Genomic DNA, 26,279 nt, shown 5'->3' on the forward strand with positions numbered 1-26,279 from the left:
CTGTGAACCATATGGCAAGCTGAAGGAAGAGTTCAGCGCGTGATTAAGCACATACATACACATAACGATGAGTGTGCGAGGGGGGTTGGAGGGGAAGGAAAAAGAGTGAGAAATGGAGAGAAGCCTTATTAATGCGAGCACACACACATATAATGAAGGTTTCTTCAGCAAGTCTCACAACTGCATTTTTGCACTGTGCGTTCTGGACCAGTACAATGACAAGATTTTGGTGAAACATGAAAGCTTTGCACCATTTAGTAAAATAATAATTTGCATTTCAATGGATTCAAACCTCGTCAAAGTAAAGGACGGTTGAATGAGTAAATGGTATCGTATTGCAGGAGCACAAAGCTGCGTTTCCTTTATATTTTGTCTCAGATGTTTCACTCAGCAGCATCTGCATAAACACAGTATTGACTGTCTCTCAATGTTTATTTCTAATTAAAAATTTTACATTCAAGCATTTCTTTATAATCTGCTGGGGACGACAGAGTGGCTAAACACTCCACCCATGATGATATTCACTAGACTAACACTGACAAAAGGCCAGGGCTGAAAACGTAAAGGGCAGCAGGGGCATAAAAAGTGTCTGCTGTGGAAGATAAAAGCCATCATTAGGGAGAAAATGAGATAGGAGGAATGAGGTCGAACTGGTGAGTGGTCCTGGTATACATATATATAGTCAGTTAGCAAAACTATGCTTCAAAAGACAGTTTGTTTAGAGGAAAATAATGTCCACCCAGTCTTTTATGTTTTATATTGTTCATATTTTCGTGCTTGCGGGAAGCACAATGGCCGTCGCTTTAGGTGACTGGCCACCTCACACCTCCCTTTCTCATCCCTTAAAACCAGTCCATTTAGCTGGGATGATGAAATGTCTGTCTATTCTTCTCAGTGGACAAATACCTGTAAAAAAAAAAACACTTGCACATTCATCTCAGGAACAAATTAAAAAAAATAAACCCTGTAAAGCCGACCAGCTACAGCCAGTGGTGCTTTTTGTTTTCACCAAAGACAAATGATCTCTGAGCTCATTTCTCTGAGGATATTACGCATCAAAGCTGCTGTTTCAGCTAACTTCAGACAAGAGAGCAATGCGACAACAACTACAAAACATGACGTGAACTTTTCCAACAGTTCTATGCGTACGTTCGGTGGCCTAATTGGCACCACTATGTAGAAACACTGACCATATTTAGCCCCCAATTAAAGCATCCTTTAACATTCAGGGAGACTGAGGTAAAAAACCTGCATCATCACTTTTCCGAATAACTTCCTTATTGTTGTGTCATTCCTGGGATGGCGGCTCGGTGCGTAATTAGCGCCGAAAGAGCTCCTCCAGTGTTTCACTCCTGCTGATATGATACAAACTATAACAAGGCCTCTTAGTAAATGCTAAAGTGTGTATTGTTGTTGGTGCCGGTTGCTCCCAGCGGGAAACTAACCCTTCGTAGCCTTGACACCAGTGACCCTGAGACACTGAGAGGCGCACAGGCCAGGTCAAAGCCACAATAGCATTCACGTGCACATTCATACGTATCCAGTGTGTGTGTCAGAAGTCAGCAGATGAAAACATAACAAATTTAGCAGGGTCAGTGGTCGAAACAATTAGAAAATATTAATACAGCGACGTGTCATCAGAGCAGCACCACAGAAATAAAGAGGGAATGCGCTGACGTGAAGTTAGATGCTGAAAAACATCTTTCAAAAGCAAAGGGGCCCATGACTTGTGAGGTGACAATCATGGAAATGGACCAGGGAATATTATGCAGTATGTTACACTGTCGGATCTGTTATGTTCCCACTGACAGAGACTTGCATTAAGTCCCTGAAGTAGCTGTTGGAGAGAGAGAATTTTCCCAACAACACAACTGTATAAGTTGCCTTGCTGAAATATGCCAATAGTAAATTGGCAAACCATGATGACAGTGGTGGAAAATAACAAAGCACCTACACTCAAGTACTGTACTTAAGTACAATTCTGAGGTACTTGTACTTTACTTGAGTGTTTCCATTTCATGCTACTTTATACTTCTAATCCACTACATTTCTGAGGGAATTACGGTACTTTGTACTCCGCCACATTTTTGGATCATTTTAGTTACTAGTAACTTGGCAGGTTCAGATTAAAAATACTAAATAAATTATTATTATTAATTTTTTTTAAATGATGATGTAATATTATAGATATAAGATAAGACAACAGAAAGACTTTGATTCACAAGCTACCCTCTCTACCACTAAACTCTCTACCTTTGCCAGCTGCAACAGTAATGTGACGTACACATTAATGCATCAATAATTATAATCCAGTAATATAAGATACAGTATTCTAAAATTGGCCATTCTGCATGATGAGTACTTTTGTACAGATCTGAGTACTTTCTCCACCACTGCATGATGAAGATGATATGATTAACAGATGTTTATTTTCAATTTTACATTTTATTTTAGTTGATTTTGTTATCATATCTAAATGTATTCAGATTAATGCATTATGATTCATTAAAAGTCAAGCAAGTGTTTTCCCACTGTGGAGAAAGGCAGACTATCTGTGCATGACTAGTAGCCTAAAGCACGTCTGGACCACTCGTGAATTATGGTCGTACCTAAGAGAAAATTCTCCAATGTGTTCGTATGTGCAAATTAAAAAAAGAATCTGTTCGTATGAGTGGTTCTTGCACAACGCCCAATATTTGGCATTTTTGCATGATAAATGACTTAAAACGATTTATCGATTCTCAAATTTAGTTCAGACATAAAGTTAAAACAACAGCAGCAAAATGTCAAATTGTGATGAGCAGGAGACTATATTTCAATTAATCACTCCCTCTGTGATGAGAAATATACATACCTGGAGATAACAGAATTTAATTTGGCTTAACAGCATGAATCTGTGGTATCTCTATTAATCGCGATGTGACACCCCACTGGATATTTAAACATAATGCTTTTGGATTTGTGCAGAGCTTGTATGAAAATGTTGGCGCTGAAATTAGTCATTTAGTCCATCAAGAGAAAATTATTTTGGAACTATTTTGATAATTAATTAATCGTTTGAGTCATTTTTCAAGAAAAAAATGCCAAACATTTGCAAGTTTCTGCTTTTCAAATGTAAGGATCTGCTGCTTCTCTTTGTTTTACATGACTGTAAACTGAACATCTTTAGGTTTTGCACTAGTGGACGGACAAAGCAAGACATCTGATAATGTCACCTTGGGCTCCAGGAAATTACGATCTTATCTGACATTCTGTACACAAAATTATTTATCAATTGATAATCAAGCTGTATTGAAAATAATTGTTAGTTGTAGCACTAGAAAATGTGGAAACAAACATTTCTTGTGTTTAACAAGCAAATGCTGAGTGAAATGAATGTCTGACAGTGGGCCACATGTTGTCATCTATGCCCAAACATGTACCTTTGCAGCCTCCTTAGGCAGGTCGAAGGGGATACGCTGGCGGGTTTTGGGGGGCAGCTGACTGAGCACCTCAGCCTTGAGACGACGGATCATGATCTGGCTCAGCCGCTGGTGCAGCTCCTCCAGGTTGGACGCCCCGCGACAGTCCCACTGCCTGCGAGGCCCAAAGTACCTGCGAGAGAGTAAATGAGGGTTGAAGCTGTGGCTGCTGATGCATTTTATACACATTTCTAACCGAGGTAAACTTCCTAAGAAAACACTTATTTACAGCAATGCCCTGAAGGAAAAGTTAAACACATTTAAACATTCCCACCTGGGAGCTGCCCGGCACTACAACAGCCTTCCATCCGTTTATCACTGAGCAGCTCTGCTGAAGCAGTCGGGGGATCAGTTTTTTGCTTAAGGGCACTTTGCAGAGCAGGAAACTATTTTGTCTAATGGCCACAGCAGCAGGTTTATCCCAAAACTCGCCGGCAACTTTCACAATTCATCAGCCAAATGGATTTTTAGAATAGAACTGGCAATCCACACAAAGGCTGGTTATCTGCCATATTGGCTGGAAGTGTGGACAAACTTAACAAGCCACTGCCAAAATTTGCTGTTTCACACTCCGGTATTTAAACTTGTAGTTGCTGAGGGAAGGCAAACTGATTCACTCCTTCTAAAATAATGTTTCTGTTTTTGTGTGGGGAATTCAACCAGCAACTTTCCAGCTGTGAGGCTGCTAGCATTTCCCACAATAACTTCACTGTTATGAAGGGAACACAATAGAAGACTTTGCTCACATGACACTGCCTTGTGCCCCTTTGAGTGTATGACGTTTTGTGTGAATGTGCGTGTGTGGCTCAGAACGACATTCCCCAGCCACACTAAGTGCTATTATATACAAAGTGTTATCATTAATGGCGCCGGGCCCATCCCCGACTGAGCTGCCGACTTTGACGGACATCCAAAACAATGCATCTGATGTGTTTGTTCACACATGTAACTGATCGTCACTGGCAACTGGCAGCCAGTTGGCATTTAACGATTGGCTTCAGTCGTGGTCTGGCTGGTCTCCAGACTCAGGTACAGCCCATCTTATCCCAGCAGACACTTGAAAAGAGTAAAAATTAAAATGGTAGGTGAGAGCTATTAAAACTCTGCTAATTCCACTAAGCTAATAATCAAGAGTATATGAATAAGAACAGACCAAACTGAGGTATTACACTTAGAAGAATATTTTTTTAGAATATGCTTAAACACTCTCTTGTTGAGAGTTAGATAAGAAGATTGATACCACTCTCATGTCTGTCCATTAAATATGAAGCTACAGCCAGGAGACAGTTAGCTTAGCTTATCTTGGCATAAAAAAGCAGAGAGAAACAGCTAGCCTGCCGGCTAACTCTCGGCAAGAAAGTGAATTAGAGTATATACCAAAATGTCTAACAAGTATATGTTACAGAAAAATATGAATTACAGAATATGAATTGTATGACATATAATAAAGAAAATATGATTTAAGTGTATAGTAGCATTAAGATACACCACATATAAAGTAGAAAAATTGGAAAATATGAGGATATATATTTGAATGAGGTGTACATCAGCTTGTGTGTGTATGTTGAAGACTCACCTATAATGGGCGTTGCAGTATTTCTTGGCATAGTCAGTCCAGGTTCCAAACATCTTGGGGTAGAGGGCATCAATCTGCATGAATAGCTGTAAAATACACATACAGGGAAAGGACCTTAACAGCAACTCTGTACTAAATCACACATTTCTGGGTGTGTATATGTGTGAACGTGTGACTGCAAGGGAAAGAGAGCTAGAGACTCAGGATAAGCTGGAGAGAATGTGTGTGATAATATCTCAGTGTCTCATTTTAACTTTAATATCCTTCTCAATCTCTCATATATTTTCCTCCCAATGAGATTTACCTTCTTTTAAAAAAAAGTATGCAGTATGATTTGTCCTATTTGTCATCTTACCCATAAATGATGACAACATACTGTATACACAGTAAAGTGAGTCTACGCAACTTCAGAAAGACGAAAAAACATATTCTTCCGATGAAAAGTTGAAATAATGAGCAATAAAACTTTTTTTGCTGTGGTATGAACAGTAGCTTATGGTGCCTCATTTTAGCTAATGTTAGCAAGTTAGCAAGTCTTGCTTTAAGTGAGACTAGGAAATAACTTATTCATTTTCTTACATATGAGAAGTTTAATTAATAAACAATAAAACTCACCCTTATGTTCAGTACACTTAGGGGTTTTGTTTTTACACGCTTACTCGGGCTGGTACAACCAGTAGCTTGTGGCAGCTAATGTTAATTAGTGTTACCAAACTTTAGCTAACATTGCTGTGTAACTGACATTACTAAGTCAGTTTGCTGAGTTTCTGACTTTTCTCTATTACTGTTTACACTACATTTCATGTCATAGATACATATTTCAATGATTTTATCACCAGTGTTAAACAAAGAGTAAACACACCGTACCTCACCAGGAGACATGTTTTATACTGTAGTTGCCACTGTTTAGCAAAAGTCACACAGTCTTGCTTTGTTGGTCACTAATTTGCCTTTGCTTGTTTCATGCTAACACTTTGATATACACTTTAAAAATAAAATACTAATTAATACATGTAACTGACATAGCCATGCTTGAATTATGGAACAATTTCGCATTCACCCATTGCTCATAACCTCCGCTTTCTTTGTGCTAAGCTAACCAGTTGCTGGCAGTAACTTCATAATTAGCGTACAGGTAATTGAGCGTTATCAATCTTCTCATCTATCTCTTGGCAAGAACGTGAATAAGCCTGTAAGTATTACTTCAAAAAAGTTATTATGGTACATATCTTGTGTAAATTTGACCAATGTCCTACACCAAACTGGCAAACTTAGGAGTCTTAAGATTGCATACTATTTTAGTTGCCACAACTTTTAGTTTTTGAAAGCTGCATGCAATAACTCAGAGTAGCAAGAGCTTTTTTTGGCTTTAAACACAGACCTTACCTGTGCTCACGATTAGTCTACTGTCATGCAGTGCATCTTGTGTGCAATTTATTCAAGGTCCTGTTGTCCTTTGCCTACTTTACCAGTCCTGTGTGTGCAACTGTGTGGCAATTTGTGTCAGCGCCAATTAACCAGGTCAAACTGCTGTGCAGTCAGACTAGGCGAAGAAAACGAAACTAATTTGAAAATTAAATGAAACACGAATAACAAAAATCAATCTACTGTTGCTAAATAACTGCTGACATGAAAATTACGAGTCATCAAAAGATCTTTGCACCACTTGAGTTTTAAAATACTGATAAATTACAAGCTGCTGCTTTCTGTCTTCAACGGACGTATGACATTTTGAAAAAGGGCCTTTTCATACATTAAGTAGGTAAAGAGTGTGCATGCATCACATGTTGCAACAACGCTCCAAGCATGTGTGTGTGTGTGTGTGTACACTCCACATCCCTGTCAATTTTCAGTATTTGCAGCAATTTCTGAAGTAATGACAGGTAATCATCAGCAAGGCGATCGGAATAAGCAGCCACAGTGAGAGCGCTATTCTAAATTCAGCGCTTGTTCAACAGGAGCTTTGCATTTTCCCCCCTCACACTGTTGATATAATAGGTGGGTGGAATGAGGGCACATCATGAACGGTGCAGCATGCCCTGAGCTGTGTGCTAACTCGATGTCAGAGCCACAGTGAGTAATGATGGCAGTGAGGAGACTGGCACAGAGGCCGGGACAGGGCTTATCAGGTTTATGCTGCGGATGATAAAATGTTATATTCAGTTTCAGATTCTAGAGGCAGAGAGAGATGATATCTAAAAACTAACCTCACCACTGCAGACAGGCAATGGCAAAGACAGGATGGCATGTATCACACACACATACACGCAGTATATAAAACACACACACACACACTTTCTCGATGATACACCTTCTCGAGATTTCTTACAAGCACTAACTTCTAATTAGCTGCCAGAATTTCATCAGTTAATTAGCATGATCGGGTCTAGGCAATAATTAAGTTTTCCTCACAGCAATGTGGCAGTTAGATGTCAGTAGGATCCCAGTCCTGTCTCACATAGATACTTTAACGTTGTCAACACAAAACCTTCACATTTTATTGCTAAGATCCTGACCCTATATACTGTATACCAGAGTGTGACCTAAGATTAAATCACTTTTGAAAAGGTATTTCTATTTAGGATTTGTATCACCCTATTTATAATTCTAATGTTCATTAAAAATGTCTTTTTTAAAGAATAAGTCTTTAAAAAACACATCATTGAGCCACACTGGCTGACATGTTCCTTCACTGCCATGAACCTGCGCACTGAAGTTTGTTTTGACTCAATCCAACTTAAACCGTCCTGCTGCTGCAAATGCTACCAAATGTGTATTAATCCGCAGCTGAAAATAGTCCCCAATAAATGCACTTTTGCACGTTTTCTCCTGTTTGCAAAACCCTACAGTGCCCAGCTGTTTTAGGAAATTAGTCTTTTTTAAAAATGAAACTATATATTCGTGAGTCGTTTTTAAAGATTTATGTCTTGTCAGTAGCAACAAATGAGGTTGGCGCTGAGTGCCGCAAACACGGTAGGGAAGTCAGAAAGTAAGACAGTATTGATTTTGGTCTTTTCATGCGACTGGTTTGACAATGAGAAAAATGTAGAGTAAGGCCCTGAAAACCTATTTTTTTTAATCACCTTACTATGAGCGATGTGGTCCTTCATGAACACACAATCATTTTCTGGCAAAGTTGGAGCAGATTCGGTTCTTTTTCATGAGAGATTTCTGTCCGTGCTGCTTTGTCTGTGTGATTCTCAATTGTGTGAGGTGGGCGTGGCTCGGCTGGGAAAAGGTGATGTCACATACTTCCGCGCACCAATCAGGATTAAGCAACATTTGCCACAATCACGCAGTCCTGATGAAGCAGATTAGCAGAGTTTTGGGTGGTGGCGCTATAACAACGAACTTTACATTTTGGCCTGTAACTTTTGAACTGTAAGTCTCAGAAACAAAATTCCTTTTTCCTGGATTCTGTGGGTACAGACGAATCTATCCATATAAGCCACGCCCATTTACATCTAGACTGATTTTCCACCATTTTGAATTTTATCTAAATCAGTTTTTTCGCTACTTCTCCTACAAATTTTGAGCAATCGTCACCAAATTTGGTACAGAACATCTCTGGACCAAGCCAGAAAAAGTTACCTGACATGACACGTTTGATGCCATTTGGCCAATAGGTGGCGCAATATCTAACTATAAAGGAAGGAATCTCTGACTGTTTGTCTGTCTCGAGAACCGTTCATTCGATCGACTTCACACCTGGGTGTATTGCTGAGGACCCAAAGTAGTGCAGTGTCAAGTGTGAAGCGGTTCTCGACAACGCTGCAAGCAGCAATACCAGGAGCCAAGCACTGCACTAGTGAATATTTAATTTTATAGTTTTTCGTCTTCTTGCTTCTGTTCAGTTTCTGCTTTGTATTGTCCTTTCAATTATTTTATGCATCTTTCATATATTTGTAAAGCCCTTTGTAACACTGTTAAGAAACAGTTGTATTATTAGCAATCTCGGAACCGACTGGCTATCGTCTGACGACAATTCAGCCTCCGGGGGCAACAGCCAACGTTTCAGGGCTTCCAGTGTAGCCAGCAGCAATCTTGTCCCTTGCCTACAGATTCTACATTCATATGCAGATATCTGTTATATCTGTTATAATAGAGATTATATTATTTGCAATATGCAACACAGACAGATTCAGATAGAAACTATTAACTGAAAAAAGCTACACTGCAGGTAATGAATAAGCCTGAGGTTATCTTGAAGATAATGACAATTATTTTCCACATCAAACTGACTACTAATACGTAATTATTTACTAAGCTATCATAATGGTCATATGAGCAACACAAAAACCCTGTAAAAGCCAAAAGTTACGCTGCCCCTGAGGCTGGAGAGGATGATAAAAGTAGAGACAGTGTAAATGCCTAAGCACTAAGCTGTATCAGCGCCCTAGCATTAGGTACAGTAGACATACAGTACTTGTTATTGATACTGTATTGTGTCTTCACATTGAGACTGTGAAAAGATTTTCTATTCACCAAGTCCACTTCATCTTCCACGGCTGCAGTGATGGAATACGGCTGCAATCTACTGCTTCAATATATTGTATATAAAAATGATATAATAAATCATTATGGAGAGGAGAATGGCTCTGCCGCTCTCCAAACACTGTTGTCCTGTGAACAGCCATTCTTATTGTCTCTAAATTCAATAGTTTCCCCCCCTGTGCGCTTCTTTTTATTACTTGTCTCATTTATTGCAGTGCAGTGTCTGTTCATATCGGGCTTTGTAAATGAAGTTTTTGTAACAAAGGTTATTGAAATAAGCCCATGGGATCCTTGAGGATAAGTGATGCCGGAGAGAGTTAATTGACTTTTTGAATGCTGGATCTGAGTGTAACCTGCTCTGGAGCAAGTTACCATGGTGATCTACCTGCACTGTAGAGTGAAACACCTTTGTGAAAAGCCAGAGCTGAGCCCCGAGTCAGCTCTGTGGCCTATTAATCTTTCTTCATGAGTGTGGGCTCAATCTTTGTCCACAGTGTTCCTTCCTCTCCAGCCCAATGTTTAAATTTCATTAAAAATTCAACGCAGGGTTTTGAATCTGCAAGGATCATGTCACTTGGGCAGAAAACAAAACAGCTTACTCTACTTAAATTTGTATTCTTTCCCATAATAGGTATTTCCCCATGGGGCATCAGTCAATTTTCATTTAATCAGATTTTATTACCTCTTCAGGCCGACCCAGGGCCGGGGTACCAGTGAGCAGGATGGCCCGCTTGGCGCTCTGAATGAGAGGTGCCAAAATCTTAGTCCGCGCTGCGTTCCTGGATTTGAGGTAATGTGACTCGTCCACTACGACCACAGCGAACCGCTGCCTGTTCAGAGCCTCCACCAGGGGGCGTGCATCTGTGGTGAGCAGGCCATAACCCAGCACCGTCACCTTACTGCTGCTGATACCCCTGGAGGGACAGGGACACACACACATTGAGGATTTTATGCAGATCAATCATATGATGTATGTTTCAGGTGATGTATCATAAGTTAACCTTTTTCATTTTGAATAAAATGACATACCGCATATAAAACACAAACACGTCATCTATTTATTCTGTTATTACTATTTATTAGGGCGAAAACTTATGATTATTTTCATTGTCTGCTGATTATGTTCTCAATTAATTGTACATTTAAGCATAAGGCTGGTGGTTGGTTCCCACTGAAGAGAATAATAAATAGTTAAGAAATATATACTTTGATTTTTAAAAAAGGCTCAGACATTTCCTCAAACAGCTGGGCACTGTAGTTTTTAGCAAACGTTACTAAACAGGAGGAAACGGTGCATTTGTTGGGGACTATTTTCAGCTGCGGATTAATACACATTGGGTCAAGAGAGTATTTATGGCAGGATGGTGTATATGGGATTGAGTCAGTAAACTACAGTGCCCATGTTGATCCTAATGAAGGAACATGTCACCCAGTGCAACAGTGTGGCTCACTGATGTGTTTTTAATAGTTTTTGGACAACAATGGAGCTCTATGGCACAGAGGAATAAGATATATCATTTGGATACACAGAAAATACTGGGTCAAATGTGTGTCAACAGCTAGAACTAAATACAAGCTCAACATCTGTTCAAATGCTCTAGTGTTTATTGACTTGGCAACTGAGCCCTCAAGGTAAAGTAAACCAGACTATTTAAAAAGGGTGTGTGGACTTGATAAAGCACACAAAGGAACACACACACAGACATAAAATTGGGCCGCAGGTTTTTTCATACATCTCCTCTTCTCTAACGCTTAAGAAATCCATTCCTGGGCTGTTTTGCAATTTCTATATTTTCCAGTTTATGCGCAGCCCTAAACACAAACACTCGCATACACAGTCACAGTCACAGATAAACAAACAAACACAGCGGCGACATTCAGCTGCCTGAAACTCAATAAGAATCTCTGAGAAATCAAAAACATTTCCAGCATCTGGCAGCCTCTAATTCTTTGCCTTCACCACACACACATTTCCAAGCTGAAATAAACCTAAGGTGCCATTCATGTTCAACAAAAGAACTAGTGAGTCAAAATGCTGAGAGGAGGTGCTGCATAATTTTTTCTTGCCTCCCCGTTCAGTCATTAACACATCCAGTTCAAGGACACGTTTTCCCTAGAAGGCTTTCACAACCTCTTTGCACTTCGTCTGTGATGTGAGGTGGAGAGGTTTTTTTCCTCTCCAAGTCACAGATATAGAAAGTTTGTTTCATTCAAAAATAAAAACTAAGACAACTAGGGGAAAGTTGAGAAGATAATAACAGTAGCTGTTTTCAAGGCTTATACGCGACATTAGTCCACAGTGCACAAACACACTGCAATCCCGAATCAATATAAACAGCTGTAAAAATGAGGCACATTTCTCTACGACAGCAGTTTTCCACTTCCTGCGTTGAAAAATTTTCAGCTCTTGTTCAATATTGCAGACGTTGCGTTGACATGATTTGTCTGTCAGCACTGTCAAACATCGGCCCATGCTGGCTCCTGACACCGAGGGACGCTTTGAGATTAAATTGTCAGCCACAACTTCTCTCTCTATCACGCTGCCTCACTTTCACACTTTGTGGCCAAGTGTGTTCACGTTTTTATTCCATCTCTTTAGGTAAATTAGTACCACTAGCATGTGTAGAAGCAGAGGGCTGGAGAGATGGAGACGACAGACACTGCCACGCAGCTTCTTATAAGGACAACTTCCCCTTAACTTCATATAATGGCTGCAACCTTTCACTTACATAATCCTATATACGATGAACATAATCCACAGGATTATGTTCTTTGCATAGATATCCCAAACATATGAGCTCTAAAGAGACCTTGCACTTTCGCCAGACTGTGGGTCTGAATGTGCAAAATGTGTCCCTATCTGCAGGAAAACATGGAGAATTTTGCCTTGAATTAATTAAAAATGTATAACTGATTAATCATTTAAGTCCCTTTTTAAGCAAAAATACCAAAGATTCGCTAGTTCCAGCTTCTCAAATGTGATTATTTGCTGGTTTTCTTAGTCATGCATGATAATACATTGTATATCTTTGGGTTTTGGACAGTTAGTCAAACAAAACAAGCTATTTGAAGACGTCACCTTGGGCTCTAGGAAAGTGTGATGGGTATTTTACATTTTATAAAGCAAATGATTAATCGATTAATCAGGGAAATAATCAATCAAGTGATCAGTCAAATAATGACAAGTAAACTTTTTCCACCTAAAAAAATAAGATGTTTTCCTTTTCTCTAAGTGTCTGTTCCACAATTATTAGTGGTTCGATTGCTGACCTTTAACCAAAAGTAGTAATAAATGCAGCTAGTTTTTCCCATAATCAGTAGTACTCAAAAGGATGAAATTCAGCATATTTCCCTCAAGGTTAGACTTTTTGGCTCTCAAACTGCAGCTTTAATACGCAGTTTGACAGTGAGGCTTTATTAGTTTGCCAATATTAGCCTTTCATTAAAAAAACTAATATTGGCAAGTCAGTTGTGTCATTCACAACTGATGTGAAGAATAAAATTCTGCTTGCTGATTACATATTTATTGTCTATTTGAGGCCCATAATCAAAATATATTCTAATGAGACGTTTTGATAATCAAAGTTAGCAGCTAGCTGGTGAACATAGCGGAGCATTTAGCAGCTAAAGAGTCAGATATTTCCCTCAGGAGTTGGTGGAGACCAAATCAAAGCTAAAAGGAGAGGCACTATTGGACTTTGTCAGGTGGTCAGAAGCACGACTCCAAATGAATGCTAATGTATGCTCTGTATCTGCTGAATGTGAAAACAAGCAACTGTAGATTTAAGAAAGTCAGAAAATCTGGATTTAATTGCAATAAACGTTAACTAAACTACACGTTTAGTTATGTATGTGTAGCCTGGCTGAGGTGGTTTGGAGGGATGAAGGTGGAGGGGCATATGGTGGGATGACCTACATGGTGTGGCTCTTGTTCTCCACCAGGTTGATGTCTCCGGGCTGCAGCTCGGGGATCCACCTCTCCAGCTCCTCGATCCAGGGATATTTCAGGGACGAGGGCACCACCACCAGGAGGGGCCACTCCTGCCTGAAGGCGTACGCCACCGCGATGGCCTGCACCGTCTTCCCAAGACCCATCTGGACCAACCAAATCAACACACGGCGAAGGGGGAGAAAAACAAGTCAATCGCGCACCGACTCTGCGGTAAATTGCATATGACGGGCGAGCTGATGTGAGGCCCAAGAGTAATAAGGTCTCAGAATGATTCTTGTGTCAAAACCGATTAGGCACGTGGGAGAGCTGCACAGGGCTGACAAATTAATTTGGAAGGCATGCAGCAAAGTCTTTTTTTTTTTTTTGGAAAATAGATTTCCTGAGCCAGCGTTGTGTGCTTACCTCATCAGCGATCATACATCTGTAAAACAAAAGAAAACAGAGAAAACTTTATCAGATGAGTTTTGAGGCAAGCAAAATTGTTTTGTAGGGCAAACCAGCAGGCAATAAAACCTGGTTGCTATAAAAAGACAGGCTTTGCTCAAAGGCACCACAGCAGCATTTTCCCTTGTCCAGACATTCCTGACTTGTCCAAGGGTTCATACCAGAAACCCTCCTGTCACAACCCGACTTCTCAAACCTTTCTGGTCACAGAAAATACACACACAAAGTCACCTCCAACTCAGGATATATTACAAATCTGTCACTTGTAATTTAGGTCTGCACTGGTGCTTTGTTTCAGTTTGCGATCTGTTGTTGCTATGCAATATTTATGGTGTTGTTGTTCCTATTGAATATTTCTATCTGATGCAGCTGAGTGTCTTCGGAGAGACTTTGGAGAGGCACTCACTGTGTATGGGTTCATCCAATTCCCAAAAGAAAGTAACATGCCGGGTGAAGCTAGAGTTTAATTCCTGAGGTGAAGTAATTATAATATTTTTCAAGGAAACTGTCATTTTAAAACATTCGTCAAATCTTACATCCCTTGTTTTTAATTATGTCTGTTTCTGCATCTCAAAGAGAGAGTTGTCCAAAAAAAAATAATCAAGCTTAAACTATACTATATAGAGGTATGAGCTCTTGAGATTTAACATAAATTAAGTCACCTAGGAACTCACACAAGTCAGTTAGGAAGGAGTGGAGCATCTTTAATTGTATTGACAAATTATAAATTAAGTCAATAATGTAGCCAGTCTTCCATTAAATATCAAGTTGATAAAAAAAAACTTATTTATGGAGTAAGGTGACAGGTTGTTAATGAAATTTTACTTCGCAAATGAATCTGTTTTTGTTGTATTTCGGTGTAGATGTGTTCTTTTTTGGTTTAGTTTGCACTGATGCACTTTTGGTTTTCAGACTCAATTTTATGTTACGTGTTGTGTCTTTTTTAACATCGTGACCATGTTGAAAATAAGTGTAAGTCACTTTAACACGTTCCGATTGGTGTGTTTTGTTGCTCCATAAATAAATCAAATGAAAAAAACCCTGTTCTTGGGCACAGATGAGTTCATTTAATGCCAGGCAGACAGTGTACGGATTAAGCCCAATTTTAACCCCAAATTGGTCGCCCCCCAACTAATTTTAGAATCAACAACCGGCATGTCAGAAATTTTGGTTGCCTGTCTTGCAGTGTGAGCAGTTTCACAGTCCCACATTTCCCAAATGGCCGCTGTCAAAAGATGCGTTGTAAAATGCAGTGAGCTTGTTTTAATATTATCGGAGTATTTTACCTGCCGTGGCTACTGTAGTCTTGACTAAGACTGCTGACAGAAATAAAACTGAACTTTGCTGCAGAACAGACCAACAACAGCATCTTCCAGCCATCTGCAGCTCCATATTGCCCCCCCCCCGCTTTCCGTTCATAGCAGAAGTGCACAAACTAAAACAGCCTTTCTATTTTGCCGAAATTGTTAAGGACACGGATGTCTTGTTTGAATAAACGTGATTGGAACTGTCAATGGACAATCGATCAGGGGTTTTGTGTTTATGTTCACTGTGAGCACCCATGTGGTGACCGATCAGTTGGTCCGTATGCGTATTGTGTTGACAGTCGAACATTAAAGAGTAACTTAACGCAAAACTGAAAATCAGTGTTTTCCTCTCTGGTTGAAAGTTTCATGAGCGATTTTATACAATGATGAACAATGATGAGGATATGTTTTCAGACTATTTGTCTAAATCCATCTTTGTTAATCCTGATTCTTTTAATTCACATTTTTAAAGAGAGTAAAATTAGCCTGAAATTAAACCTTTAACTGGCTGCCTGATATATGTTTTAGCAACTACATAGCCAACTAGTTCCCCTTTACACTACACATTATAAAGGAACACTGAAAGTGCGACACATGCCTTAGCTGAAGTCGTCTCCATAGAAAAAGCGCAGATAGATCAACCTCTGGTTCTTTCTGCCCAGTGGATCTGGGCCTACTGTCATGACCTTGCTTATTCATAAATGCTTCCAACATCATGTCAGAGCAAACAGTGCACCAGAGCAGCTCTGAATACCTCAGACGCAGTCTCTCATTATTCTTTCTCCTCCTCCCTCTCCTCCTCCTCCACCTCCTCCCCCCATCTCCGCCCCATTTCTCTCTTTCAGCTGAGGAACATGATTAATGTGCACCTTGCCACTGGTGGTTTTTCTAATTGCCAGCACACCGGCCCAGTCAGCGCAATACGCACACACACACACACCGCACGCACGCACACACACACACACACACAGGCCGGTATGTGTGTGTGAAAAAGAAAAGATATGCAAAAAAGCAAAAATACACGATATATATGAAGTGCACACACAAATGCAAACACATGTAAACGTGTACACACACACACACACACACACACACATGTGCTTGCGCATGCATCCACCCACGCACACACCCACGCTCACACACTGGGGAGGGAGTGCGGCTGGGGCAGGTGCTTGCCATTTCTCAACACATTAATCATCCTCCTTTAAATAACCTGAGTGTCGTCTTGACGGTTTGAGACTGTGAAGATGCTGCAGTGCTGTTGCCTGACAACGGCACGGTCCCCGTCGCCCCGTCTTTCTAATGTTATCTCTGAAACCCACAAGCCCCAAAGTGTCAGTAAATGGGCTCCCCTCCTACCCACGATGATTTGATGGGTTTGACCTCTGCACGATGATGTGCTGTGTGGCCCAATGTCTAACCCCAATCTTCCAGCCCTGTTAAGGTTCTCTTTTGAGGACTGGACCTGAAAGTGAGCGGTGGTCAGTGGAAAAACCTCTCAGAGGTTGGACGCTGCACAAAAGGCTGACTCGAAGGGTGCTCGAAGGTATGCCGTGCTCAAACCCACTAGGATCTCACACACAGTTATGGGTTCAGAGTGCAGTTTTGCTGTATACTGTAAGTGAACTTAAAAAGTAGCATTTGGTGGAAAAGTTTTGGCATTTTTCTACTTGTAGGAGATGGAGGAGGATGTTTCTATAGTGTGTATGACTTTAAAAGGAAACAGTTTAAACCCTAGCTATATGGGGCAGTCCACAACTAATATTTTGCTTACAAGTTTTTTCCCCTAACTTAAGCAGACCCTTCTGTACACCCAAATCTATCAGAGAGCTCTTTTAATTCTTTTTTTTCAGTAGTGCTTAAAATAGAAAAACACGTTGAAAAACGTTTTGTACTTGCTGGATTTTGACAATAGTTACACACACCCAGGCTCTCTTTTAGTCTTTTGTTGAGCGGAATGGTTTTTTTTATCTACCCTTTTCCGAACCTGTGGTTCCCAAAGTGATTTATTTCCAATTTTTACTTTATATTTTAATAACATTTCCTCACAGGGTGACATTTACATTAACTACATTTTTATATTATGTTTTCAACCATATCCAAACAGAAATAACCATATTAAAAAAGTAATGACTTAAATATGCAGTTATGCCGCAGATAAGACTGGTGGCGACAGCTAATGGTTGCCGGTTGTCATAAAAAGGCAACGCGGTTTCTGGCATGTGACTTTCAGGTGGGGTGCTGTGAGACTATTTAGCTTTTGAGAGAAGAAATAACACAGTTTTCCTCTTACAAATGAAAAGATGAATTCCTAAGCAATAAAACACGCCATTGGTTGTTTCAGTACACTCAGGAATTTTGCTTCTACAGTCTTACTTGCTCTGGGTTGACCAGTAGCTTGTTGTGGCTAATGTTAGCAAACGTTAGCTAAATATTGCCGTGTAACTTACATTACCGAGTCAGTTTGCTGACTTTATAATCTTTCTTTACTTGTGCTACTGCCACGCTATATTTTAGCATGTCACAGGTTAACATTTCACTAGTTTTATCACAGAAGTAAAAGAAGTAAACACACCGTGTTTAATGAAATGTTTGATATACTAAAATGTAGTGCAACAAATACACAAGCAATGAAGAGTAATAAATGCAGCAAACTAATTCAGTAATATCAGTGAAACACACAAAATATCTATCTAAAATTTGCTAACATTAGCCAACATTAAACACCATATGCTACTTGTCATACCAGACCAGGTAAGGCTGTAGCAGCAAAACTCCTGAGTGTGTTGAACTGAGCAAATATGTGTTCTATTGATTATCAATTTAACTTTTCATTTCTTAGAAGAATGTCTTATTTCTTCTTTTAAAAAATGACATAGTAAAGTATAGTGACATAATAAACAAGTGTTTAAAGATACATCCTATATGCAGGATTTTGGGTTAATTTGTGCCACTCGCTTTGTCTGACTAAACCTTTCAGGATGCATCAAGCTGGGTGCTCATAAATATCAGTCTCACAATGTACACAGTGAATATTATATGAATATGTTGTGTTATGTTATGCAGGTGTTATGTGACTATTCTCTTACATTATGGCCTTAGATGATCCTTGATACTTTCTTTTGCTATGTTTAATCATAATCCTCGTCCTCCTGTTTGTACAGTAGGATGCACATAAAAATGTATGAATGTATGTTGTGTTTGGCTCTAATGGTGCAGATTCTAGTTTCTTAAATGATAAATTATGGTGGTGTTTCCCTCCAGCATAATTCTTCTCTCTAACACACAAACTGACCCAGCAGGCTACAAAGTTTATTTATCACATGTAGACTCTATACTTTGTTTCTATAAAAACCTCTTCTTTACATCCTGAATGGATACTATCCAAATAATGGAAAGTTGGCTATTAAAGCTACTGTATAGGTTACTGATGGTGAGTAAAATTACATTTTTTATGCTGTATAATAGCATATCCTGCCATCTTCATAACCTCTTACATTAAAACCTATGACAAATGTCATGCTTAATTAGGAGGAAATGGAATTTAGAGCACCTTAGAAAGTAAATACAGAAACTGAGGCCCTTTGAAGGTGTCAGAGAGACATTTCCTTATTTTTACGACGATACTGGACCCACTGTCCCTGCTCAGATTACTGGTCAGGTACACATGATTTGTTTTGTCCTGAGACTGCTGGATCTCAATGGTGACCTGAAACTGGGATTTTGTTGTATCAACCCATCACTGTAAAAATACTACTTGTAAGTGACAAGTAGTAGTGAGACGTGGAGCATTAAAGCTGCTAAACGCCAGCTTTCATACTGATGTGTGTACTGAATCTACTTCTGTCTGCATGTTGATTTTATAAATGAAGATCAGATCAGTGAAAACAGTTTCATAATGTCCTTTGTGGCTCTGTGTTACAAATTGGGTGCACTGAGTTCGAAAGACGTTGAAACATACTTGTCAGGGAGGGTTTTTGAAATATGTGTTGCATTATGGGGAATGTGGGATCCAGTGTTTTCGGAGCTTAACCCATACTAGAGACTAAAAGTCAGGATATCTCGGTCTCTGCAGCTTTTTTTAATCTATCTCTCACAAGTCCCCCAACTTTATGGAAGTGCAACCCTAAATTGCTGAAGTACCCCTTTAATAAAAAAACTATTTCCACCTATCGACTATTTGTCCAGGCAAACAAACTGAATCAATGACATCAAATAAACTGCTAAAGGCCCTGAAAACTTATTTCAATCAGGTTCTTATTGACCTTATAAGAGCATACAGTTTTGGTTGTTTCTGTGAGAGATTTCTGGGGGGTTTTGTTGTCTCTGTGTTCATCTCTTAAGGTGGACGGGGCTCCGTGATGTCACATACTTCTGAGCACCATCAGGAAACATTTTAATCAGATATAATGACCGTGTGCTTGTTTGCTTATGTTGCCAGCACAGTCAATCAAATCTGATCAAACCACACCCTGATGAAGCAGATAAGCTGAGTTTTTGAGTGTCAAACGCTTCATAAATAGACTCTAAGTGTGATTGTTGCTTATTTAATCACAAGTATTTAAGGTTTTAGAGAAATACTCAAGATTTGAAACCAAGTTTGCAGGGGCTTTGATATTGTGCTATCTGAGTGATGTCCACCGAGTTGTTGGTTGTTCTTAATTTATCTTACATAGATGGACTTTGAACAGGGAAATAAGTTCAATTGTACTCCCAATACTATAACTCCCAATGTGCTGCTGAACAGCCCAAATGATTTTATGGAACCAGTCTGTGTAGAGTCTCTATATTATGAACAATACTTATGAGCCAGTACCAATGTGGTGTAAACACATCAACTTGTATGTGTGCAGAGACGCTCCATCTCTGGAAAGGACTTTTCTCAGTAATTTGACCAGCACAGGGAGAGACAACACAGTCTGCTTATTGATCTCATCTCGCATCAGCAGAGCAGGCCTTATTCAATAAAAGCACAGGCAGTCACTTACAATAATATTTTGGACAAATCAGAGAAGGGCGGACATACAGTGGTTGGCTTCAAGCTGCAGACACCGTAATGGAAGTGACCAAGAGGTCTTAATGGATGTACTTTTACACCAAATTGATGTTTTTTTTCCAATATCTGGGTAGGCCCACTCAGAGTACTGCATTTAACAGATGTACCCTGGGTAAGTTTCTGTTTTAGTATAGCTGATTATATACAGATGTCAGCACTCAAATGGCACACTTCTGCCCAACTTTCCAAACAATACAATCAACCACATCTCATGGGTTTTTATTGTCGTACTGTACTACAACTTTCCCACATCATCTCTCATCTAACTCCATAAAATTCACTCACCCTCCTACACAGACCGATAGAGCGGGCTCCATAAGTATTTGAATTGCAACAACATTTGATGTTTTGGTTCGGTACTCTTGATGCTCTGGATGTGAAAAGACACAATGACTATGAGATTTAAAGGAAAAATCCGCCCACAGATCCTCCCACACTGTCAGATAGCCGACATCAATCTATGATATTCAGTGCATTTCAGGAGTTATTTTATAATGAAGGGCTGCCATTTATTTTTTGTCTGTCAGCCCGCCTCGCCTAGTTCCACTTCAGGTAGTGATATCCTACATTTCCCAGAATTGTTCTTCCTAAAAACCCAATGAGTCTGCAGCTGCATTGCATTCTGGTATGTTCAGGCTCTTCTAGGTAAAATATTGTTATTTCTGCCTCTTTTACAATGAGTCTCTGTTGAGTATCAGTGAAAAAAAGAGACTGCTGCTTTAATTCGAGGCTCTTTTCAAGGATATTGAATGAACAAATAAAGAACAGCAGGGTGCCTCAAATACATAAAAAGATCAAGATTACTGTCAATAAAATGACAATTTTTAGCTTGTAATCATCTTTACCGTCTGTGTGTGAACGCACACACTTATATGTGAGGATGTGGATGAAAGTGTGCGGTACAGTGGGCTTAAAATGCTAGTCACTGTATTATCTCACATTACTACTTTTATAGTATGTAGCAACCAGGATGTGGAAGATGGTTTTCTAAAAAGACGACACTACCATTTTAGCAACACGTTAGCATATCTGGATAACTAGCTAATTAGCTCGTACCTTATGTTAAATAAAAGCCCCGTTAACGACTAGAGCATCTACTGTGATGTAGATGGATGTCCCCGCTGTGTCGAAGCTGGTCCTGGATGCTTTTAGCGTTTATGCTAACATTAGGAGCTCTGTCCTGCTCTTTAGTGGATTCGGTGAAGTTCTCATATTAAAAAAGGTCCAGTATGTAGGATTCAGTGGCATCTTAATAAGCTTTGCTTGGAGTAAAGACTTGCCCGTTTATTAAAGTCGGGGCTTTATGACATGCTTCAGTAAGAGAAAAAACAGGCCATGTTTCTACGGAAGATACAGCATCGGCTCGATATGCTTGATAATTCATTGGGTTATACACTGATATTGAGTATAAGAATCATGTCATGAATGGAGGTGATTATTTCAGCACTGACCGAAAAGAGATGATAAAAAGGGTACTGGCATACAGAATATAGTTATTTTATATATGTATTGTGATATGTAGGTGAATAAACTAAATAAATAAACCAGCCTAAACATCTAATATCATGTCAGTGCTCATTCTGTCAATGCCACTTCTGCTTGTCTCCGGAGAGAAGCACTGCCCGCGCTGCTCTTACTGTCACATTGATGCCAATTGACTGAGGTAACTGTCCACACGGTGCAGCGAGAGCCAATTGACTTCTGACCCATCCGTGTAACAAAGCAGCGCCTCCCAGTGTTCCTGAATCAATATGGCCGCTCCGATCACAGCACGTCGCCCACATTGGCTCCCCCTGTGCTGACCTTCCCGAGAACCCGAGCATGCATCGACTGGTCGGAGAGGAGGAAATGGGCAAGTCCCGGCCAGCTTCTGCAGCTTCATGCTCAACACAGCCAAACACTTACAGACTTAAGGGCAACTGAGAAACTTCCCATGGATTGGTAATTGTTTTCAAAGATACAACCTGGACTCTATCTGACCTTCTGAATTTAAAATATATTCACATACACTCTTGACTTTTTACTTGCTTCTTGAGGCATCATAACAGATTGTAGCTTGGTTGGAAATCTGGGTTTTGGGACTGCCTACTTTAAAGCTCAATGACATGCCATCCTATTGGACTTAATCACACACTGATGTAGCAATAGAGAAGAAAATGTGTTATACTACAGATTTGCTCAGTTTTGCTGTCAAGTAAATTCAATATTAGTAATTCAGCACAGCATCACAGAATGCATGGGTTAGTAAGTATGAGGGCATTTAGTTGATTAATGTTGCCTTGTAGGATTTATGGATATTTAAAAAGGTGCTGTATGCGACATTCACTGCCACTAAATGTCGCACCTCAAAGCCAACAGGTTCACAGGGAAGGACTCACACACACTAACATGCACGCGCAGCCGGACCAGCTACCAAAACAAGGAACAGAGAAGCTCGGATGACAACACTCATGGAGGGAGTGTGACGTCATTCTCTGCGTAGGAAGCCATTACTCCACTATATCTTTACATAGCAAATAGTTGTTTGCTGCTATATTAATGTTCAAAATCTCCTATACAGAACCTTTAAAAAAGGTACCCCGTGGAGGTTTTTTGTAAACAAAGTTAAATTTACATTCACTGTTTCTCACCAAAACACAGTGTGAGCATCGTTGAAGCCTAATAATGTGTTGAATGTCCATCTCCATAAAACATTGGCAGAGCCGATCGTTGGAAGATTTTGAAACCTACGTTGTTCAAATCCATGTTTGTTTGTTAGCAGTCTTCTTAAAAGCGACACTATGCAACTTTTGAAAGAATGACGTGGAGCGTGGGTGGAGCTGAGGCGGGCCGAAAGAAGCCTGGTTGCTGAACCAGCCACCTGTGCTGAGACGGCAGCCACCTGTTACTCAAAGCAGCCACTTCCTTACTTATGCATAACTTTAAGCCTTAATATAATTTTAAGGGGTGAGTTATATAAAAATTCACCCCCCGTACAGCTGTCATGAACAGGGAAATTAGCTACAGAGACCAAAAACGTTTTTTGTACCAGGCTGTAAACATGTTTATTTCTGCTGTGAAGTTGGGCATTTTAACAAGGGGGCTTATGGAGATTTGACTCTCTTTTGGTGCCAGCCTCAAGTGGCTATTCAAGGACTGCAGTTTTTGGCACTTCCGCGTTGGCTTTATTTTTCAGTCCAGGTGGTTGCTGCTTGGTCTTCGCTACTTGTGCTACTGTAAAGCTGCATTTTAATTTTAGCATACCAATTTCCTGTTATTGTGTCTTGCGACCAAAGTGGCTCCTGTTCAGCAAAAGTAACATATTCCCGCTTTAAGTTTACATTTCCTAAACACCTTGCCTCTTCCTGTAATTGGTGGTGACCAATGTGTGAAGCTTCTAAGTGAAGATACGAGAAGCTAGTTGTATTTTTCTATGAAATGCTCAGACAATGGATTTGAGTTGAAAGCATCTTCATTGCAATAAATCAATATTTACACACTGCCGGAGTGGAGTGGAAGGTAAGACTGCAAACACAGGACGGCATAAACCCAGAGGGGGACTACACTGTTCTCAAATGGAGCCACTCATAAAATAAGCAACAGACCTACTCATCTATAGATCTACATTTAGTTATGTCATTACTGATTTGAAGATGCACGCTGACCTTTATATTTAGTTTTTTAAAAATAACTTTAAATACTATATTTATAAGTGTTGTTCCAAAGATGTTTCTTAACACAGAACTACTGACTGACTAAGCAGCAGCACTGCTTACCGTCCATTCTTAGATAAAGCAAACTCCACTCCGTCCTTTTGGAAAGGCATCAGGCGCTGCAGGAGCTTGTGAGGAAGGCCTGACAGTTGCTGTGACCATCTTGTGTCACAGCAAGAGGTCTGTAGGCCATTATCATCCATTTCCATTAGTAAGTCCTCATCAGTTTCTCGGTCCTTGCTCAGTCAGCCGGATCAGATTTTAGGCTGGAAAAAAAAAAACATTGCTAAACTGAGATGTACATCTGAACATGCCCCTATGTAGGCTAGGTTCAGTCTGAATTAGTGAATATTCACTACAGCATCTATTACACATTAATGACCACGTTTGTTTACCATATTGATTGCTGATTTAAACATGTTTTATAATAAGGGTGAGAAGCCTTCCTCTGCTGTCTACTAGCACCGACAGGAATACCATTATTAGAAGCCGGATGACGCAGTATAGTGGACAACGAAAGTCAGAATTTTAGATGAGATGGTAGAAGATGCCTGTCTCAGCCGCCCCCAGTTACAGCAACAGCATGTTTTTGTGTTGCCTGACCTGGCACTGTCCTGGTCAATCCAGGAAGATGTTTCTGGGGACACCAACGACCCCACAAAATCATTGTTGTGTCTAAGACAGTAGAAACGTTCCATAACAAAATGTTGTCCAGATAGAAGTCAGAGAGCAAGCTGTGCCTACAGTTAAATGCAAAAGTCGTATATTTCATGTAGGCTATGTTTAATAATATGTAATTGGTTGGTATTATATAAAAATGCTTATCATCGGGGTAAATTTAGATTTCCACTCTTTTTTTAACGTTAACGTTAGTAGTCAAGTATTATTTTCTTACTATATTGAAACCTCAAACACTAGGCCACAGAGACACAAAGTAATAACTGTGTGCTCCTTGAGACGTATTCTGTAATAACAACAACCACAAATTTCATTTGAACTTTTCACCAAAACCACCTTCATGACTTGCCGAGCTGTAGCTTTATCAGCGATATATTACAGAACCTAAAGAACAAGTTGGCAGGTTAAGGGCCGACAACAACCAAACAACTAAATATACTAAGAAGAAATTTAGAGTTAATAATACTACCTAAAGAAGTAACTAAGGATGTAGCGCAACGGCTAGCGCTAGCAGCATAAACCGGAAGTGACGCGCTTGCCTACAGAAATAAAAGCACCACTCGTACTTAACCCATAGACTGGAAACGCATATTCACGTTCGTAAGCTAATTAGCTGTATTATTATGAATATTGTTCCTATGTGTTGCATTTGACTCTGGTACCTAGCTACCCTATGAGTGGAAAAACTAGCAAGCAAACACAAGTATTCTATTTTTTACGTTAGTGTGTAAGCAGAGCCGATCTGGCCACATAGAGCGTTGCTATGATATTGTGACTCAGGAACAGTACACGGCCACATGACATCCATGTAAAACTGTAGTAAAATAACAAGAGACGCACATTGTTTCTGTTAGTGTACGCGTGGTTTGCCTACCTGGTAAGACAGTGGAATGAAGCGCATTAATCAAATGGTTTTGAAACAGCAGACTGAATTGACACGTTGAAACGTTTCGCGGCAAATTCAAAGTTCACTCGGTTTATATCACCAGGCATCCGCAGCACGTAATTATCACTAAGTATTCAATGCAACTTCTTGGCACTTTATGATCTAAAGTATGCACAATCACCTAAAAGTATAAAGACTTTACATCAGTGTTAAAAGATATGTGAGACAAATGACGAAATCGTCAGACAAACTTGGTGCATGCGCTGCCATAACGCAAATCAATCCAGCAACTACAACAAGACGTGACATATTTTCAGCAGCCTGACGTTACGTATCGAACGTGAGGAGCTGACGCACTCTCCCAGCCTGCTGGCTGCCGGACTCCGCTGCTTCTCCTTCTCTCCGCCACTAACACTAGCTACTTCACCCTCGGTAGAGACTACGGCTGTGCACCGACTGTAAACTAAAGCGGTAAGGCGACATTATATCTGCAGTATCATGTCCAACAGTTAACGAAAAAATATGTTAACCGGATTGTTGTAACACGAGCTAGTTAGCAGTAAACATCTCTCTTGCTTGTGCGTGACAGCGCAGAGCGCCGGTGTTTGGCCGTTTTCAAGCGTTAGCAAGCCACAGTGCCAGGTAATAATCGTTAGCTTAGCCCCGACACGATCCAACGCAAATGTTGCCGTTCTCTTCGGCGAAAGTACACACCTCGCAAGCAAACACTTTA

The 26,279-nt window shown here is 40.0% G+C and overlaps 2 protein-coding genes across 5 annotated transcripts in view; one reads left to right on the forward strand and one right to left on the reverse strand.

The window, feature by feature from the left end:
- zranb3 (zinc finger, RAN-binding domain containing 3) overlaps positions 1-26,279 on the reverse strand; it is an 85,023-nt gene that overhangs the window by 58,020 nt on the left and 724 nt on the right. Inside the window, exons 1-7 of one of the 4 annotated variants that reach the window (XM_044188151.1) lie at positions 25,535-25,673; positions 24,046-24,248; positions 13,886-13,904; positions 13,448-13,626; positions 10,214-10,445; positions 5,038-5,123; positions 3,423-3,594 (exon numbers count right to left, since the gene is read on the reverse strand). In XM_044188151.1, the coding sequence (XP_044044086.1) occupies positions 3,423-3,594; positions 5,038-5,123; positions 10,214-10,445; positions 13,448-13,626; positions 13,886-13,904; positions 24,046-24,191 (834 nt within the window). In that variant the 5' untranslated portion in view covers positions 24,192-24,248; positions 25,535-25,673. Of the gene's footprint in view, positions 1-3,422; positions 3,595-5,037; positions 5,124-10,213; positions 10,446-13,447; positions 13,627-13,885; positions 13,905-24,045; positions 24,249-24,377; positions 24,577-25,129; positions 25,488-25,534; positions 25,674-26,279 lie in introns of those variants that run through there. The other 3 variants (XM_044188152.1, XM_044188153.1, XM_044188154.1) reach the window with 3 other exon arrangements.
- LOC122872222 (R3H domain-containing protein 1) overlaps positions 25,879-26,279 on the forward strand; it is a 45,981-nt gene continuing 45,580 nt past the window's right edge. The window contains 1 exon segment of the mRNA XM_044188155.1: positions 25,879-26,017. The gene's annotated coding sequence lies outside the window, so the exon portion shown is untranslated.

The sequence above is a fragment of the Siniperca chuatsi genome, linkage group LG24 (genome assembly GCF_020085105.1).
Source record: "Siniperca chuatsi isolate FFG_IHB_CAS linkage group LG24, ASM2008510v1, whole genome shotgun sequence".
In the NCBI taxonomy this organism is placed as follows: Eukaryota; Metazoa; Chordata; class Actinopteri; order Centrarchiformes; family Sinipercidae; genus Siniperca; species Siniperca chuatsi.